Source organism: Pelmatolapia mariae, linkage group LG2 (genome assembly GCF_036321145.2).
Source record: "Pelmatolapia mariae isolate MD_Pm_ZW linkage group LG2, Pm_UMD_F_2, whole genome shotgun sequence".
NCBI lineage: Eukaryota > Metazoa > Chordata > Actinopteri > Cichliformes > Cichlidae > Pelmatolapia > Pelmatolapia mariae.
The window spans coordinates 19479625-19500324 of NC_086228.1; the positions used below are offsets into that span (position 1 = coordinate 19479625).

The 20700-nt window shown below is 37.6% G+C and overlaps 1 protein-coding gene across 1 annotated transcript; it reads right to left on the bottom strand.

The window, feature by feature from the left end:
• Positions 1–4817: 4817 nt before the first annotated feature.
• LOC134633993 (uncharacterized) lies at positions 4818–15099 on the bottom strand. The gene is made up of 7 exons (XM_063483050.1): positions 15093–15099; positions 12536–12613; positions 11164–11502; positions 10728–11066; positions 6621–6671; positions 5099–5208; positions 4818–4949 (listed from the first exon to the last, which is right to left on the bottom strand). Exons 1-7 carry the CDS (start codon positions 15097–15099, stop codon positions 4818–4820), a joined length of 1056 nt encoding a protein of 351 aa, XP_063339120.1.
• Between the last annotated feature and the right edge of the window lie 5601 nt (positions 15100–20700).

The window sequence follows — 20700 nt, forward strand, 5'->3', positions numbered from 1 at the left end:
CTGTGGCCACTTCACTGGCCTACATGTTACTCCCAGCTGTGATTTTAACATACATACATGGTCGTCCTTGCAGGAATCATTGACAGAAAACATTTACAGAACAGTGTTAGAAAAACAAACCTCTTCTTTGTATTTTGTGGGGATGTAGGGATTTTTGCTTTTACCATTTTAGTGCTTGTTTTTCAGCTGCCGCGCACCATTTGCATTACATTGAAACTATTGTCACCCCTTAATGATCATGAAATAAAAGCCTTCCTCCAGCAGCAACACCCATTTCATGTGTTTTTTCCTTTTATACAATTATAGATATAATATAGTAAATATAGAAAAATATTGGGTGGCTCAATACTTTTTGCAGAGTTTTAGAATTTGAAGAAAATTAGACAATACATTAAAATATTAAGTTGTAACCTAACAGGTAGGACATGCTCATAATTCAAACAGAAGTCTGAACAAGTAACAACCGAGCAAATTGACCAACCCAGGCTAAATAAAAAATTACGTTCTACCAGCCTCAGACATCAGCTCCAAATATGGTTTTGGATCTATAATGAAATTTGTGTGCAAGAATATTTTTTCTATATTTAATTTCCTTTAAGTTGTATCGATTTATTAGGTTAATATAATTTTGGTGATTTGCAGTGCAAAATGTCAAACTGACAAGTGTTTAAGAAGGGAAGCTATCAAATTAATTAAATTCAGCTCAGTTTTATTTATATAGTGCCAAATCACAACAACAGTTGTCTCAAGGCACTTTACATCATAAGGTTCAGATCCTACAATAATACTGAGAAAATCTCCTATATGTAACTATTCAAGTCAAAGTTTTTGTGAAGAAAGTGCCATCTCTTGGTGACACTCTGCAAATGAATGAAAAGGTGTGTTTATATCAGGGAGGGATCCCAACTGACTGACACTTAGCTGTTAGTGTGGATTTGTCACAGTGAAGGTACATTATTTGCCAACACACCTTGTTTGCCTGCCTCTACAATGAACCAGTCAGTACTTGCGAGGCCAAATCCTTTTTCTAAGATGGCTTACGCTCCACTTTTCATTTCTAGAGTGTTTCATGTATATATGTATATATTTACTGCATAAGCCCAAGATAAAAACTAAATACAAAGATATTCCTGGTGATAAATTCCTGCCAACACAGCAAATTCTTGATTTTATCATTACTTGAAGCACAGTTTAACTTTATGCAACCTTTTTTTTACTTTTGGATCCTTTGGGATAGAAGCTGCTTGATCCCTTTACCCCTAGTCCTAAAGTGTATATTTATTTTCTTACTCTTCTTATATTTATTGTTTGTTTACTTGCACTGTTGTAACTGGAGCCTCGCCACCTTGTCTCTCTATATACTGTACTGTATATATGAGAATAAAGTTTACTTTGACTTAAGCACAGCAGCAAGCATGCGCACCGAGGGCTCTCGCGCCCACTTTTCGCATATAGAATTTCGAAAAAAAACATCGGTGCAAATTCTAAGTCTATATCATTATGTCTCATGTTTGTTGGTTTGTTTTTATTTTGTTTTTGTTTTTGCAAGTCTGTCTTGCAATTGTTGAGGTCACTAGTGTGTGGCCCATTTCTTCTAGGATCACTACTGATTTGTAGGTTTTAGAGGACCGCTACTACTGTGGTTTCCATGGGACAAAGGCATTGTATTCCAAGACATCCAGGAGATTGTAGAACAAAGCAGTAATGCTCTTCTTTCCATCTTTCCTGAAAGAAAAATGATCAGGAAGTTGTTAGACTTACTTACAGCAGTAGCACTTTCTGCACGCATAAACTCCCAGAATGATTTACGAACAGTGTTTGTTGCTGCTTGGCTGCAGCTTTGAACTGTCCTATGAATTTTTTTAGAGAGTTAATATTTTGGCTATGGTATCTTGTTATGAAAAGTACAAGAGTAAAAGTGCTTTTAGCATGTGCTTCAAAGCTACTTTTGACTGGGAACCTCAAAGCTCAATAGCCTGCATCGATGGGTATTCACTGCAGCCTATTTAATATTTGATGTGTCATAATTTATGCCAGTCTATCTTGCAAATACATATGTATGCTGCAATGTCATGCACAAATACAAACTATTAGATCCTTAAGATCAAACCTGCGTCATTTTTTTGGTCCATTGGAGTGTGTTAAGCCATCAAATGCCTCTATTCGAAAATAAGAATATTACATGAAATTGGTTGTTTGGCCAAAAATGGGTAAATAATGTAATCTGGTAAAAAAACAATAAAAACTCTATTTTCATGTGTTGAGTTTAGAATAAAAGCAATTTTACCTCAATTGTATGATTTAGTACTGTCAATAACAAGGAATTTAAAAATGTCATAATATTGGATTTCAATTGGTCAAAAGTTGCCATGATAGAGGCAAGAGGAACAATGTTTGGTGTATATATTTGTGATGTATTTAAGAAGCTGAAAATTATTAAACCTGAAAAAAATCTAGACCCTTGGGAAGTTTCATTCCATTTGCATTAACACAAGAAAAATGGTCAAAAAAAAACATAAAAAAAGCCACAATTGGCCAGTACAGAGCCCAGGGGGTTAATGCATAAAATATATAAAAATATTATTGATTACAGGGTGATACATTACTGTTAATAGCAACTGTAAGCTTTTTATTTTGAAATTACAAGTATAAACAATGCTGTTACATTTACACTGTAATGTTTTACTATAAGTATTGACATGGAAACAAGTGAACACCATTTTGAAATAAGTTTATTTGGAATTCTGTACCCAAAACAAAAAACCCTCAACAAAAAACCAAACAGCCAGTGCCTTCATCTCTCCATTAAACGTCAAACATCGCATTGACCCATAGTCCCTGCTCGTCAGCACGTGCTTTTACAAAGAGCTCCATGTCCTCTGCAAACTGAAAAACAAAGACGAAGACATCCCTCTACAAAAACACACTGCAGATGACAGGACAGGTAAACATCTATTGATCTGTTTGAATGCCTCCTCATCATGTGAGCCTTGAATTTTTCTTTTAAGAAGACTAAGACCACAGTGAGGGCATTTCATTTTCATGGACTTTCCATAAGCTGCGGTTTCATTTAGCACAGAGAGTAGAGCATATGAGTGTTCTACCGAAGATTCAGAAAATGGTTTAGATACTGGAGACAAGACATTAAGAGGGAGACGGGGCTCGACGGAGAGTGCAGCGAGAGGGAGGCGGGGCTCTTCGGAGAGTTCAGTGGGGAGCAGTCCTGAATGCTGACATGACAATAAATGCCTTGCCATATCCCCACGCCATATGATTGCCATGTTACAGACAGCGCAGTGAAAGTGTCCTGTCGTCCTACATGGCAGCCTGCACCAGCATATCATTTTGTCTGTAATTGAGGAAAAAAAACCCACATTGAATTTAAATGTAGTTGTGTAGAATGCAATCAGTTTATCTAACAATCAGATTGTAGATGTTAACAAAAACATCCAAGCCATCCTCAATATTGAAAGCAAAATCCTATGGATCACAAGAGCTGTCAAGAAATGTAAAAAAAGAAAAAAGAAAAATAAATAAGAAAAAAAAATTTATTTAATTAAAAAAAAACACTTTTTTTCTTGCTGATGAATGCACTGAACTGTACAATGTGAACAGCAACTTTTAAGTCAACAAAGAGACTGCAAAAGTGCTGAAAAGAAGTGCATATTTATAACTTTAGCTATGAGGTATATTTAATACCAACATACCTTTGAAAGGCAAAGCATTTGTAATGTGTCCATTTATATGCTTCTCACTTTTTTCCCTGACAGTAGGGCTGAAAGTGGGCACAGAGGGCAGTGAAAAAGTCTTCTGCAACATGTTGTGCATTCCTGCAATTCTGGCTTTGAGGCAGAATTCCAAATTGATATGTGCATCTAAAACAGAGAGAAAAAAAGATAAACACCATATAGACAATTTAAGTTCAGGTTTTAGCAGAAATACCACATTACACTTAGCATGTAACAGATTTGGGAAGAAAACTCTTTAAAAAAAACAATTTACAAGACAATTTTATTTGTGACATACGTATCTATTGACATATAACAGACAATGTAACAGATGCTAACTAAAATCTGGGCAATAAAAAAGCAGTAGAGAATGGAATAGAGAATAAAAGTATTTATAAATATATAAACCTCTTTGTGATGAACTTTACAATGTTGATGCAGGTGGGATTAGAGGCATGAATAAAGTGCAATATGCTTTAAATGGAACAATGTGCATTGATGTTACAGATAGTGAAAAGTAGTGAATTTGTTCGATAACAAGCATGTAACGACCCTGATTTGAAAATATAGTGAGTACAAAGTACAGATACTGATGCTAAAATGTAAGAAGTAGAAGTATAAAGTAGGCACAAAAATGTACAGCAGTAAAGTAGAGATACCAGAAAATTCTACTTAAGTACAGTAATGAAGTATTTGTACTTCTTTACTTTCTGTCTCTGATGCCAACAATAAATCATATTCTAATGCAAAATATGTATTTTATATCATGTCGCCCACAGAAGACCTTAATCCAGCTCTCCTACTTAAACCAGGGCCAGGAACAAACATATCTGTGTGTTTCTCTGCCATGGAGCACGATTAAAAAAAAACAAAATTTAAAAATGACCGTTTCTGTAATGCAAACACAGTGCCAACATGATCAGTGTAAGCAAACTAGATGATTCCTAGAATTATGAAATTAGTAACGGCAAATTTATGACAGACTCTGTCCCAACCTTTATGATCCACTTGCAAGGTTTCCACTGTATCCATGCAGGGCATGTGTTTCTGCCTACTGTGGAGATCACATGTTTCCAGCTTCTGTGGAGGTCATGTGTATCCAGTTACTGTGGATGTCACCATATGGTGCTCCATATTGGCTGCAGCCAGACCCTTCTCCACCTCAGATGTTCCCAGAGAGGCAGAAGTGGAGACTTGACCTGACACATAGACATAGACAAACTGGCACACACAGACACAAGCTTATATTCCCCCCTCATGCATACAAATACAAATAGTAAACAGTAGGTGTCAACCCGGCCCCTCCTGAGAACCCTCAATGTCTACATGCATTTAAAATTGAGAGGTGGGCAGAAGAGGCCCATCCGGACCGAGGCCCGCAGCAGCACCACCACCAAGCCCCACAGAGCCCCTGGCAGCCCACCCAACCCCATCACAGAGGAAACTACACCCACCTCATCATCCACATCATCCACATCCACTACATAAGACAAAAGACACGCAGGTTGAGTTCATTCTCCACCTCTCCTGTATCTCTCCCCCACCTGGAAGTGCCAAAAAGGTTTCACTGTGGGAGGTCACATGAGTAAATCAGCAGGGCAAGGCCAAGTAACTCAATAGGTCAGTAATTGTAGTGATATGTGAATAATAATGACAAATTACCTTCAGTTTTATGATGACCATAGTTGCCGTCACTTGGACGGCAACTCTGGAATTCCACAATTCTGAGGTTCCCGAATAACAAAGCCTATTTGAATTATTTTATTTAACCACTGCATAGAGCCCAAGCCAAGCCTCGGATATTTAAATGAAATATGTGAATTAATCAGCAACCAACGAAGAAAAGCAATAAACCTGACAAGTGCAATGAGAAAACTTTGTGAGCTCCATCCACCTTCTTGCAACTCAGTCTATGCCTGTGTTCGTGGTATATTCTAATAAGAGCAACCAGAAAGTATTCACAGTGCTTCACTTGTTTCACATTTTGTCATTTAACAGCCTTATTCCAAAAGTAATAAAATAAACAGCATGACAAAATTTTAAAAAGTGAAATTTGTGCAAATTTATTTAAATAATAAAACAAAAATGTAACATGTGCTAAGGAGTAGTATGTAGTAAGTAAGGAGTAGTAGCAGGGAATTTAAACGTGGTGTTCAAAATAAGAAGAAAAAGGAATTCCAGCACTGTATAGTTTGTCCAAAGACAGTCACTGGTACAAAAGCACAATAAAGATAAATAAATATAAACATGTTAACATACGATAGCAGCAGAATAAATCGGACTACTCACTTTGTGGGGTATAAAATATACAGTGTTGTTTTATGTGAACAGACAGGTGGACTTTTGTATACTTTAGAATCAGAATCAGGAAAAGGGTTTATTGCCTAATGTTGAGCAGCTTTACAACATGAGGAAATTGCTGCGGCTTTTTAATATATTCAAAGGAGATATAGCAAATTTTTATAACAGAGAATATAACATAGAACAAATAATACACTACCAATATAATACATTTGTTATATATGATCAAATTAGAATTATCATCTTGTATGCTACAAGAATATCCTACAACATACCAAATATGTAATGTCCTGTTGTCAGTCTCATGAGTACTGCAAAAATGAGTTGGCCAAAGCGTGTGTTATGCAAAAAACCCAGAGCTATGTTTTCATGTATAATAAAACATGTTGAATTTAGTATAAGGAGGAATAACTTCACAGTGCCTGTTACAAATTCAGTAAACCAGCCGTTGGGTTAAACTTTGGTGTCTACAAGGGTTTCTTTGATATTCTGGATCAAAAAATCCTGGATGTTCTAAAGTTAAGAAAACAAAGCAAAGCAAGAAAAACCTTCAGTCTCTGGATAAAATAAGAACTGCAATCACAATCACACAGAGAGCCAACAGCATCCCAAGCACAATGACAACTGGGTCCCACTTTTGTCCTGAAATCAGAAAAAAAGCATCAAATTAATTAAATATCATATATGACATTTCGTTAGCTTCATAGCATAAGTGCCTAAGTCATTTTCTGGTCAAATTGAGATTTTTGCCTAACTTTACTCCCCTACCACTGCTGCATCATCCTGTCCGTCTGCCTATGTCATTGGCCAATCACAACACTCATAAGAGTCAAAAAACATACTTGCCTAAGTCATTCATTTGACTTAGGCAGTTTTACCATTGGACTTAGGCAGTTTTGCTACAATCAATTTGACTTAGGCAGTTTTGATGTATGCAAAATGGCTGATAAGAAGAAGAGGTTGACCACAAGTGAAGCCCTTGCTCTTCTTTTTGATTCATTTACATCTGGTAAAAGTTCATATTTTTTTAGTTTTTTGGTCACTAAATGTATTTTCATTCAATCAAAGAGGTTATGACCATGTTAAAAGATTACTTTTTTGTTGCAAACAAAGTATGATGGCTAGCTAACATTAGCGTTAGTAGTGTAGCATTAGCATAGTAATGTAGTACAAGCTAGCAGCTAGCTAACAGCAGCATGCTACCAGAGTAAATCTTTGGCAATTTCAAAGGCAATTTGAGCATTTTCAGCAAGTTTGCAAATTATATTATGTTTCAAACATTTGCTTTTTATTAGGAGGGGAGTCTAAGGACGGGGGACGCCCTGGGTTCATTGTTAATTGTTAAATTGGACTTTATATTGACTGTGTTCAAATGACTGATACTGGTTGAACTCTATTGCCAGTAATATTCATGTAGCCCTTTGAGGCGACTGTTGTTGTGATTTTGGGCTATACAAAAATAAATTGATTTGATTTGATATTAATAGTACAAATTGATTTTTTTTTTTTTTTACATAGCAGACATTTTGACTACACAAGTAGATTTAGATGTCATCTTGATTTACCATTTTAAGATACTCCAACAGCATTTTATTTTCTGTTGTATCATCAGGAAAGGAAGTTGATGTGAACTTAGAGGAGTTGGTGGATATAGATGAGGGAGAAGGAGGAAATTATGTTGATATGGGGCAACAGACTGATAAGCAGCCAGAGGAAGGAGAGGAAGATGAAGGAGAGGAAAAGAAAGGGGAAGGAGAGGAAGATGAAGGAGAAGAAAAGGAAGGGGAAGGAGAGGAAAAGGAAGGAGAAGGAGAGGAAGATGAAGGAGAGGAAAAGAAAGGGGAAGGAGAGGAAAAGGAAGGAGAAGGAGAGGAAGATGAAGGAGAGGAAAAGAAAGGGGAAGGAGACGAAGATGAAGGGGAGGAAGAGGAAGGAGGGGAGGTGGAAGCAGAGGAAGAGGAAGCCAGTCCAACCCCCAGCACTTCTGCTGTTCGTCACAAGCGTCCACTGCCCCATACGTGGAAGAAAAATGTCATCAAAGAAAAGCGTCTGAAGGGAGAGAATTACAAGAATACAATGGGACAGGAGAGACCACCAAAGGCCATGGGCCCACCATGCACATCACAGCACTGCTTCAAGTCAACGAAAAGAAGTTGTGAGCTACTGACTGAAGTTGAGAGAAGAGGAATCTTCAACAATTTCTGGTCCATGCCTTCCTGGGAGACACGCAAGGTGTATATCCAGACTGTTGTTGAAAATGTGCCCATAAAACAGAAGAAAGGTGGTGTTGATTCAAGGAGAACAACATCTCTGCTATACCACCTGCAACTCTCAGATAGATGCATAATACCTGTGTGCAAAAATCTTTTCTGTTCCACACTTGGTATTGCCCTGAGAACCATTGGATCATGGTTAACTGCAGGCATGAAACCCAACACTCATACCGAGCCCAACCCCAAGATCAACAAGACTGGTCCTCATATGCCAATATCAGATGGAGACCAGGCCTTCCTGAAAGAGTGGCTCTCTGGAATACCTACAGTCCCATCCCATTACTGCCGCCAGGTTCCCTCTTATCAGAACAAGAAGTTCCTGGAGCCAGGAACAGTTTTGAGAGAGCTTCACAAGGAATACCAGAATGCTGCCAATGAGAATGGAAAGCGTGCTGTGAGTGAGACATACTTTCGGAAGGTTTTTGGAGAGCAGGATTACTCTGTGTTCATTCCAAAAAAAGACCAATGTGACATCTGTGTAAGCGCCAAGGTAGGAAATACAGATGAGGATGCTCTTGCTACACACTTGAGATTGAAGAGTCAGGCTCAAGCTGAAAAGGCTGCAGACAAAAATGAATCCAGTGACACACTTTCAGTGTGGACAATGGACCTTCAACGCGTTCTTCTTTGCCCCCAGACAAAAGCAAGTACAATGTACTACAAAACTAAATTACAGATGCACAACTTTACCTGCTTCAACATGAACAACAGAGATGGGTACTGTTATGCTTGGGAAGAACATGAAGGCTCCCTCAGCAGTGAGGTTTTTGCACATCTGCAGTCCAACCACTTTGAGTCTGTCCTACAGGCCAACAGAAACATTGAGAAAGTCATTGTCTGGAGTGATGGCTGCGGGTATCAGAACCGGTGTGCTACCATCAGCAACGCCTACCTTTACCTGGCCATGAAGCATGGTGTCAGCATTGAGCAGAAATTTCTAGTTGCAGGCCACACACAGATGGAGTGTGACTCCATGCACAGTCTAATTGAACGGCGCATTGTGCAAGACGTTTACACTCCACGAGATTACGTTGTCATCTTTGAGGCTGCACGCATTAATCCATCCCCATACAGGGTGACTCAACTATACCACAATGACTTCATGAAGTTATCTGGCACCTATGTCACCAATATTCGACCCGGCAATAAAGTTGGGGACCCCACAGTCCATGACCTCCGGGCTTTGCAGTACTTGACTGATGGACGGATCAGGTACAAGCTGGATTTTGAATCTGACTGGGAAGACCTGCCTCGGCGCATCAGCATACCCGACAACAAGCCATTCAAGTGGATCCCACTCTTTCCTGCTCAGTTGCCCATCACCCTGAGGAAATACAGTGACTTACAGTCAATGAAAAATGTACTACCAAGAGTGGCCCACAAGTACTATGATGATCTTCCTCATCAGTAGTATACATAGCCTACCAAATAGTACACACACACACACGCACGCACGCACACACACACACACACACACACACGCACACACACACACCCGCACACGAAGAGAAAGAGAGAGAAGTGAGAGACAAACACACACAGACAGATACAAACACACATAGACACACGCACACCTCTTTTATGAGCCTACAGGCCTCCTCTGCAAATTAATGGGTGGGTGAGGTGAAGTGAGTAAGTCTCCTTACTCTAGCTGCCATTTTGTGATTAAAATTGAAAAGTTACAGTGTGTTATGGTTACATTATAGTATGTCATGTTCATTTTATAGTTTGAAGAAAAACTGCCTAAGTCATAGGCATAATCTGCCTAAGTCACTTTTATTAGACAAAAGAAATGATGTTGGGTTTTGTTCTTTTTCCATACTTTTCCTCACATATACTTAAATGTTCTGTGAAAATATCAATTAAAAATATGCATGTGATATTTAGAAAATTAGTTTTTTCTTGTTTTCCGAAAACACAAAAAAATGACTTAGGCAATTATGCTATCAAGCTAACGATTTATAGTTTGCAGAAGGAAAATATTATTAAATGTCATAAAAGAACCAATTTAAATAATTTGACCACAAGTTTATTTCACTTGTTGATAACATTTTAAGTCAGTATCAGAGAGTGATGAGATACCATTTGCTAAATGGGGCAAGTGTTAAGAAACTAATGCTGGGATGCTCAAGTCATTTTAGCCCCCTTTTCAGGTTTAGCAGTTCATTTATGTAGCATTCATAAATTGTCAGATAATAGATAAATATGGATAAATAATATTTATCTATCTATAAATAGATAAATACAAATCTGACTAAAAATTCAAATTACATTTACAACTCAAAGTCTCAGTGAGGTCTATTAAGCACATTCATTTTCTTCACAAATACTTCTGCTATTAAAAGTGTAGCTTCATAATGATTGACATGATCAAGCAACGTATTTTAAAATCATTATTATTTTTGATAAAATTGTGAATACATACTTATGTCCACTTTTGTTCCTTCACTAAACAGGATTTCTCCACATGTCACCACCGCACAGTAGTACGTCCCAGCGTCAGATGAGTTTGTTATAGTTTTGGACAGACTGTAGTCACATCTCCCATCCTCTTTATTTCTGATACTGCCGTGGTAAATGATGCCTGGATGGGATTCTGATGCACCTTTAAACCAGTGCACTTTGTCTTCATCTGGACACTGATCTGTGTCATTTTTGTTCTCAGAGAGGAGTGAACACTGCAGAGTCATTGTATCATCCAGATGGACTGAATTCACATCTGGAGTTTGTTTTACTGTGAAAAATTTATGCTGGATTTTAGGATCTGTGGGAATTAGAAAAAGAAATTGAAATTGTATCCATTGTAGTTGTTTAGGTTTTGACACACCCTTATCAAAGACAACCAAATGAATATACTTTACCATTCACTGCCAAAATTGTGCCATTAATAAAGTTAATATTGAATGATGATCCTGCTTGACAGAAGTATGTTGCTTCATCTTCTTTGCTTACATTTCTTATGTTAAGAGAAAGCACATTACCCACTTTTGTGGCACTGAATCTTGAGTTGCTAATTTGGAACGATATATTGTCAAAACTTCCTTTAGTAACTGTTTGAACCATATATCCAAAATTCAGTTTATACCAGTAAAATAACTCTTTATCACTTCCAGAGAGCGCACATGTCAGAGTCACATTATCTCCAAGTTTAACCACAGTTAAAGAGATCTGCTGAGGTACCTCATTCATTTCAGTCACAGCTAAAGGAAAGAGACAAACAGTAACAGTTAGAATGTAGAATATTACAAAGCCTAATATATATTTTGTTTTATATTTTTTACAATGATACATCTGACAGTGCAGAAGAAGTAAACTCACACAGTGTACTTAGAAGAATCAAAGAAACCAGTCTTCTGATCATTGTGTTACCTCAGCCTTCTCTTGCACAACTGATGCCTTTCCACTCAAAGGAATATTTTGTGACAAGCTGATTATGGTTTACAAAGTCATCATAGTGATTGGCTGATGCAAAAAAATGCACTTCCTGTAAAATTTACCAAACCATTTACAGTGAGTCTAGATGCTAATCATCAAACAATTTTAGGTTGTTCATAATGTCAAATTTGTCATTTTAAGCACATGATGCTAAATATGGTTCATGTTTATTTCAACTCCATCAGTATATAAAAGAAAAGTCAAATAGCCTTTAGCTGTAGTTGTTTTTTATATTAATCTTGTATAATTAAGGTAAACCAATAATTAACTAATAGTTTTATAGAAAGCTTTTTATACTAAAAGCTGGTGATAGAACAAAGAACATTATTCAACACAGTGCTTTTACTAACATAAATATAAAAGTAAATACTTTACTAAAATAAAGTAATAAATTGTTATATGTTGGTACATTTCATTTAAAATTGTAATGCAATTCCACATTTTGATTATACTTTACTTCACTCAATCTGCTAGTTTCTCTACACCTTTTAGCTTAGAATTATTACATTTGATTGTTTTGTGAATTTAAATATGAAAAGCTCACTGCCAAAATTGTGCCATTTTTAAATCTCATTCTGAATGATGATCCTGCTTGACAGAAGTATGTTGCTTCATCTTCTTTGCTTACATTTCTTATTGTAAGAGAAAGCACATTACCCACTTTTGTGACACTGAATCTTGAGTTGTTAATTTGACATAATATTTTCTCCAAATTTCCTTCAGCAACTGCTTGAACCATATATCCAAAATTCAGTTTATACCAGTAAAACAACCCTGGATCACTTCCAGAGCGCGCACATGTCAGAGTCACATTATCTCCAAGTTTAACCACAGTTAAAGAGATCTGCTGAGGAACCTCACTCATTTCAATCAGAGCTGAAGAAAAGAGACAAACAATAGCAGTTAGAACACAACAGAAAAAAATCATTCTATAAAGGTATATTAATAATGTAATGTAAAATATGACAAAGCTTCATATATTTTGTTTTACGTTGTTTACTATGATAAACTCACACAATGTACTTAAGAGAATCAAAGAAACCAGTCTTCCAACCATTGTGTTACCCGCACAACTGATGTCTTCCCATTCAAAGGAAGAGTTTTTTCATAAGCTGATCAAGGTTTACAAAGTCAAGATCATAGTGACAGGCAGAAGTGCAGAAAAGACACTTTCTGTAAAATTTTTCTAACCATTTACAGTAAATCTAGGCTGTTTCATTTTTCATTGTATAAACCTTTCTGATGATGAGTGCCATCTAAATTTTTCAGAAGTCAATATGCCATATGATTGCATTAGCAAAAAATTTAATAATGCTCTATATCAACAGTTACACACTATATAGAACCACCCTATAGAATTATATTTGTTCGCAGATGTTGGCAGCTATCAGCGAATAGTTATCAGCTATTTTGAAACAACAACAAAAAGACACTTTTTATCCATAACAAGAACTCCATAACAGCAAATGAATTGAACAGAAAATGCAAATGCTATTTATGGTCTCCTCACAACAATGATAAGAAAGATAAACTGGGCCAATATGGCATGTTTGTTAATACAGAGATACACATGTTAATGTGATTCTACTCATCTGGACGTGGCGCTTTGTGGGAGAAATGTTTCATCACTCATCCAAGTGACTTCTTCAGTCTCAGCTGACTGCAGGTTTCCCCAAATCTTATAAACAGTACATTTGCATAATGACTGAAACCAGCCCACTGAAGGAACAATGGGCTGGGAGGTCAGTTCCTTAATCATAATTATGCAAATTCTCATGACCATTGATCAACAACCACTGACCAAAACCCACTGATCAAAGACCACTGATCAATGGCCATGAGTACCAATACTCCAGAAGGCACAGCTGATGCTGAATGAATAGGTGAGGCAAACAAATTTTACCACCGACATGCTAAAATCTCAAGAGGAGCGGATACGACAGAGACTGACAATGCTTTTAGATGAGAATACTCTTAAAAAGGTGTTTGACTTTACTGAGAAGGCTCGTCTAGCACAGCACAAGAAGTCTAAGACCAGGCAACAAAGGAAGTTTGACTTACTTGTTGTACAAATCCCGCTAGTGGAGCTGATCACAGAAACAGCAATTTGTAACAACAATATTGCAGAAGTGGAAGCAGAGCAACTACGGACGAAAGTTTCAGCCTGTCTCAGCAATGCAAAGCCCCCAGCATCCAACATCACCATGGAGGAGAGGAAGGCACTCACATCACTTAGTGATGACAACAACATTATCATCCTTCCGGCAGACAAGGGTAGGTGCACAGTATTGCTAAACCAGAAAAACTATCATGAGAAGATTTTGTCACTACTCAGTGATGAAAATACTTATGAGCCCCTGAAACGAGACCCAGGAAGTGGCTACAGGAAGAGGGTGATAGACTGTCTGAAGCAGTTAGAACAAGACAAGGCTATTGACCGGACCTCATGCCACAGGCTATACCCAGGGGAGTCTACACCAAGTCTGTATGGTTTACCGAAAATACATAAACAGGGTGCACCTTTAAGACCGATTGTCTGCATGATCAACTCTGTCACCTATAAGATCTAAACAAACAAAACTTATTTCTTCTTCATTTCTGTCAAACAATACTGTATGAAACGTTTCTCATGGTTAGTATCATGGTTGCTAGGCAACCTGAGCAGCGCGACAAAGGCCAGAGCGTCCCATTTCACAAGCCTCTCACTTCTGCACTTCTCGTACTTCGTAGTACCCACCGTACGTAGTCTGCGAAGTGCGCATACTACGAAGCGTGCGGTCGCTGGATTGGGACACAGCTTGTGTGTGTTTCCCTGTGTTCCTCGTCAGTCCGTCTGTGTGTCATTCCCCACGTGCCTATGCATTTTTCTGCCTGTTTCTCCATGTCTGCTGGTTTCTCGTTCCTTGCCCCTGCCCTCTGTCCACAGCTTTTCCCAATTTAGGTTTGCTTGTTAGTGTTTCTGTCCCTTCAGTTGCCTTCCTGTTTTCTCTGTATTTTTACCAGCCAAAAATAAAGGCTCACTTTTTGTTATCATCCATCTTCGCCTCCATGCCTGCATTTGGGTCCACTATCTCCTCGCGCCATGCTGTCTGCCATGCCAGACGTGGCAATTTTTATAAATATAGCTTATGTTAAGCATGACTCAGTCAGCAGGTGCATGTTGTGATTTTGCTAGTGATAAAAGAACATTTGACTCTAAATCTGTTTTCTGTTTTTTGGTCCAGCTTATGGTCAAAGTCACTCAATTAGACTCAAACCAAATTCATTGTTTATTCAATCCAGAAGATCTAATTAGCAAAACTTCATGCTCAAACATCAATCCCCAACAAGCAGGGTTGTTTTTTTTTTTTTTTACCTGACATGACACCAAAAATGAAAAGAGGCCACCACAGATGTATACTGATTGTCTTGATAAATACTGACTGCAGGAAGTGTTGCTGTGTGTAGCTTGGTGTTCTCCAAATCCGTTTTCTTTGTTTCCCTCCCTGTTGCCCTTGTTTCATGCAAAACAGGAAATAGTCATTTATTTTCATTATTTACATTACACTTAGAATGACTTTTAATCCAAATGTATATCATTTAGATGAATGTTAATGCCTGACTATGTTTTTGACCCCTGAATAGTGATGCTATATCTTTTTCTAACCCTAACCAGGTATGATATACCTGGTTAGGGTTAGAAAAAGGGTTAGGGTTAGTATATCATATCCAGACAATCTCTCTCCACTCCATTACATTTTTCCATCCCATACGTATGGTGTCGTGATCCTGGGTTTGTACCCAGCGTTTTCTGTTTTGGGCTCAGTTTCCTGTTTGATATTTTCTGTTTGACGTTGTTGTAGTTTCCAGTTTGGATCCTATCTTTGCCTAGGTTTAGTTTTCATTTTGATCTTGTTGATTATTACATTTTTCCTGTCCTCCTCCCACCATGCCTATCGGTGTTATCTTCTGTGTTTAGTCAGTTTTTTCTTTGTGATTACTTTGGTCTGTCAAGTTCATGTGTCTTAGTCTCAGTCTTAGTGTGCTTGTCACTTACTGTTAAATTTTAATAGTCACTTGTCCTGTGTGTGTCATGTTTAGTTTTGCTTCCCCTGTCTAGTCAGTTAGATTATATCCAGCTGTGTTCCCCAGGTGTTTCCTCTTTGCCCTGATTCCCTCTTGTGTGTATATTGTCTGTGTCTCCCTCCATTCAGTGTCGCAGTCTCTCTCATTCCCTGGCTGTGTGTTCTGTTTTGATTTCTAGTGCCTTTCCAGTTTATTTATTGTGTTTTGAAATCAGCAATAAAGCTGTCTATAAGTTTATTTTTCGTGTGCTGCATTTTGGGTCCTGTCCCATATTGCTTCACACAGTTATAATGGGGAATGATTCTCCTTCGTCAGGTCATGTGGATACTCCTTTAAGGCAATTTGACTTTTCTGGTCATGCACCAAAGTTTAACTATAAAAAAGTTGTGCAGACGTGATTTTGGTAATCATTTGATCTCCACCAAACCAACATTACAATGTAACCATACGTGTTAGTGGCTACAACTACAACTTCACTGACTGCCCTGGCACTGTGCTGTCAGTGCTGATTACTGAATGGGTTTTCTGTGAATCTGAGCTTACTAGACTCCTACTCACAAACAAACACACAGTGAACTGAAGCATACCAAACAAGAGTCTTTATTGTGGTGTCTGTTTGTTTGTGATTTTGCTATTAAGCTGATGATGTTTTATTTATAATCAAAGTAGTTTGATTTTCAGTCAATTCATTTGCAAAAAAGTACTTGAGGTAGCCTGCAGAGTATTTTATCTCCAGAATACTTTCAGTATTTCAAAGGCCTCTGTTTCAAGTTACATAATTTTGCCTGTAAGACAAATTAAATTTGTTCTTATTTTTATCTCCTGTAAGCTGTTTCCTTGCTGTGGATTTTGTGTATTTGGTAAACTGTTGACATGTATAGCTAAAGGGCAGAGAACATGAAACTCTTCACAGTGGTGAGAAATGATGAGAGAAAAAAATCAAAAGACATCAAAAAATAAGTACACTGGTTTACTGAAAGTCCTGATAAAAAACTGACTGCATGAAGTGCATTCTGTACGCACCCTAGCTTTGATATACATCTATACATTTTGCTACTTATTGTACCCCAAAATGCAACTCACATTTTTCATAGTTCACATGAAATGCATGTGAAATCAACCTGTATACATATCTGCAACAGTGAACACACACAAAAAGTGTACTGTAAGCACACTTGGTGGGCCTTACCACTTCAGAGGAGACTTGTAATCTTCTAATCTGAGGAACTGACATACAAGAGAAGACCTTATACTTAATATTATTATTATTATTAATAATAATAATAATAATAATAATAATAATAATAATAATAATAATAATAATAATAATAAAGAGAATTTTGCACAATTAATGAGATAGTTTCTATTGCATGATATGGAAAGTGAAGATTAAGCTAATATCCTCCTAAATATCATAAACTCAAAGAACATTTCCATCAGGGCTTATAAAGTATTTCTATTTACACACAAAACTCTAGTTCTTTAGTGATCTTTAAATACCTATACATGATACATATACACTCATTAACCATGCTGTGAATACTATGTTCAAGGTTACCGTGATCAAACTGGGGCAATTGGGCATTGGACCAGGGTCTACCACCCTCAGACTGATGGGTTGGTGGTGGCTGAATAACAATTTAAAGTCCATTAGTCGTAAGTTCATTCACCAGCATAAATGCAGTTGGGATCACTGGCGGGACTATCTGTTGTTTACAGTGCAGGAAGTGCCCCAGGACTCCACAGAATTTTCTCCTTTGAGTTGATGTTGGGCAGGAAGCCGGGTGGGGTTTTGGATGTAATTAAAGAAAACAGGGATGAAGATCAAAGTCCAACTCCTCAAACAAGAAGAGAGGCTGGAACTGCTTCTCTGATTAGCCTGGTTAAGAAACCAGATAAACTGGGTCCAGAGCTGCCATTTTCAACCAGTTCATCCATGAGGTGTCACATTTTGACATTTACCCCATTTTCAGGTCGTTAGGCATTCCATGTTTTTTCACGACACTGGATTTAACATAAATAAAAGGTGTATTCAAATAACAATCAAGCAAACAAACAGTCATTCATTTTTGCTGAACAAGAGATGTTTGAATAAGACTTGGACACATAACACTTCCAGAAAAGGACAAAAGTTCAAGTGCTTGTGCATCCACCTCAGGTGAATGGCAAGCAAAAGAAAAAGATGATAAAATAAAAGTCAGATTAGAATGCACCTGGGCAAATTAGCAGGGCATGGTCAAGCAACACAGCAGGTCAGTAATTGTATTAATTTATGAATAATAAGTACAGATTTTTCTCAGTTTTTGTGATGGTCTATGGGAGCAGTCATGCGGGGAGTGTTTCTGCGGCTACGCCCTCGGGCAGGGCCACCAGCATCGCACCTGAATTCTATCCACAGGCAATCACAGGACTACTTCTGCCAGCACGGTCTGACCAGTCAGACTGCGGACATCCTGTATAAGAAGGGCCAGAGTCGACTCCACCTGAGGAGACTGAGGTCCTTTGGAGTCTCAGGACCCTGTTAAGGAGATCCTATGATATTGTGGTAAAATCTGCCATTTTCCATTTTCTATGGCCTGCTGAGGGAGTGGATACACGGACAGGGACAGTAAAATTTATGTCTTGCATATTTCCACAACCCTTTATCCATAATCACATACTCTGTATGCTACTGTTGTATATAGTGTATTATCTTGCTTAATTTGTATTTGTTTGTATTTTATTTGTATTTTTTGTATTTTTCTTCTTCTTCTATCGGTACCTGAGCCGAGGTAACGCACAAATTTCCCCGCAGTGGGATCAATAAAGTCTTATCTTATTTGTCCTCCTGTCTGCCCACTGGATCACTCTCTCCGTAACCCTGGCTCAGAAAATAAGCCCGCAGCATCATTGCCCTGTCTCACATCTCACCACTGCTTCCCCACAGTTAAGTAATTGTTTTATCTTCTGCTACAGTTTCCCACGGTCCCAATCTCGGCTTCTCTTGGCACGCACCTTCTTATTAGCTCCCGTTACCTCTGGCCAGAGTTTTGCTTTCATTTTTAAAGTGTGCTCTTGTTTTCCCCATAAATGAGAAATAAACCCTGTATATAATTCACTGACATTCGTGTTGAGTCTGAAAATATGACAGTTTTTATGATTACTGTTGTTGATATCTCTTGCATTCTTTAACTGGAATTGCACAGTTCTGAGACGTCCAAATAACCAAGGTTATTAGATTAATTTTATTTATTTAATAATTCTTTATTTGAGCCCAAGCCAAGCCAACTAGCCTCTGCTAGTTGCTGACCTAATCAGCAACTAGCAAAGGAATGCAAAAAATACCAAGTGCAATAAGAACACTTTTTAACCCTTTCCAGCTTCTTTCACCTCTGTCTACTCCTGTGTTTATAGTATATTGTAATAATTGTATACAGAGCATCTAGGAAGTATTCACAGTACTTCACTTCTTCCACATTTTGTCATGTTACAGCCTTATTCCAAAAGTGATTTAATTAATTTTTCACCTCAAAATTCGATGAAGAATACCCCACAATCCCATAATGACACGAGAAGCAAACTTAAAAAGGTTTGCTTGAATTTTTTAAAAAATATTAAAAAGAAAAAGGATTTGTGGTGCTACATAGTTTGTCTATTGTACTGTACAATAATAACAAAGACTTTGTGGGATATATACAGTGATTATACAGTGATCTTTTAAGTAGACAGACAAGTAGACCTTAGTACTTTAGCTACACTTTATTCATAATCAAAGATGTAACATTTTTTATTAAAAAGAATATAACATACAACTTAATACACTAACAAAATACCATAATGATTATATATGAACAAGTTAGCAATGCAACGTTGTATGTTACAGAGAGCCAAATATCCTGCTGTCAGTCACCCATCTGCAGCTTGTGAGCACTGAACAAGACAAGACCACCAGAGCATGTATTACACAAAAACATAGGGCTAGGTTTTCCTCCTTTAATGAAACATGGAATAATTTCACAGTGACTGTTACAAAATTAATAAAACAGCCCTTGAGTTAAACATTGGTGTTTACAAGAGTTTCTATGATATTATGGGTAAAAAGAAAACAAAGCAAAGCAAGAAAAACTTTCAGTCTCTGGATAAAATAAGAACTGCAATTACGATCACACAGACAGCCAACAGCATCCCAAGCACAATGACAACTGGGTCCCACTTTTGACCTAAAATCAGAAAAAAATGATTTAAATTAATTATCATGAATAAATTGTATAGTTTGCAGAAGGAAAATATTATGAAGTGTCATGAAACAAACACTTTGAATAATTTTACCAAAAGTGCATTTCACTTATTAATAAAATTTTAAGTCAGCATCAAAAAGTCATGGAATGATTTTTGATAACTGGAGAAAGCAAGAAATTAATCCTGGAAGGATCTTTTGCTTTAAATATATTAGGCCTTTTTCCAGGTTTAAGTTTTTAAAAGTTTGCACCACTTATGAATAAAGTGTCTCAGTCTGGCTGAGGCAGACTGTATGTATTGTGAAAAGGACTCAAATGCAGACCAAACAGGATGTGAAATGTGACGTGAATTAACAAAAACAAGCCGTTTATTAAGGCTGGCAAAAATAGATACAAACAAAGGGCATGGGTGAAACTAAACAAAAACCTAAACATGGTGAACTAAAATTAAAACATGAAAAAGCCTTAAACATGGAGAACTGGCATGGATACCTGGGGTCCGTTCTTCGTACCTCGCTAAGTAAGTTAGCCGGATTTGATTGTTGACGATTTCGCGTGATCTTGGATCATTCGGTTCTCCGAAGCTCATCCGGGACTTGCTGTCATAGCAACAGATCCGTAAGCGTAAACCTGCTTGGGAGCAGGCTTACTTTATGTAAACAGGATTAGATCGCGGCCACT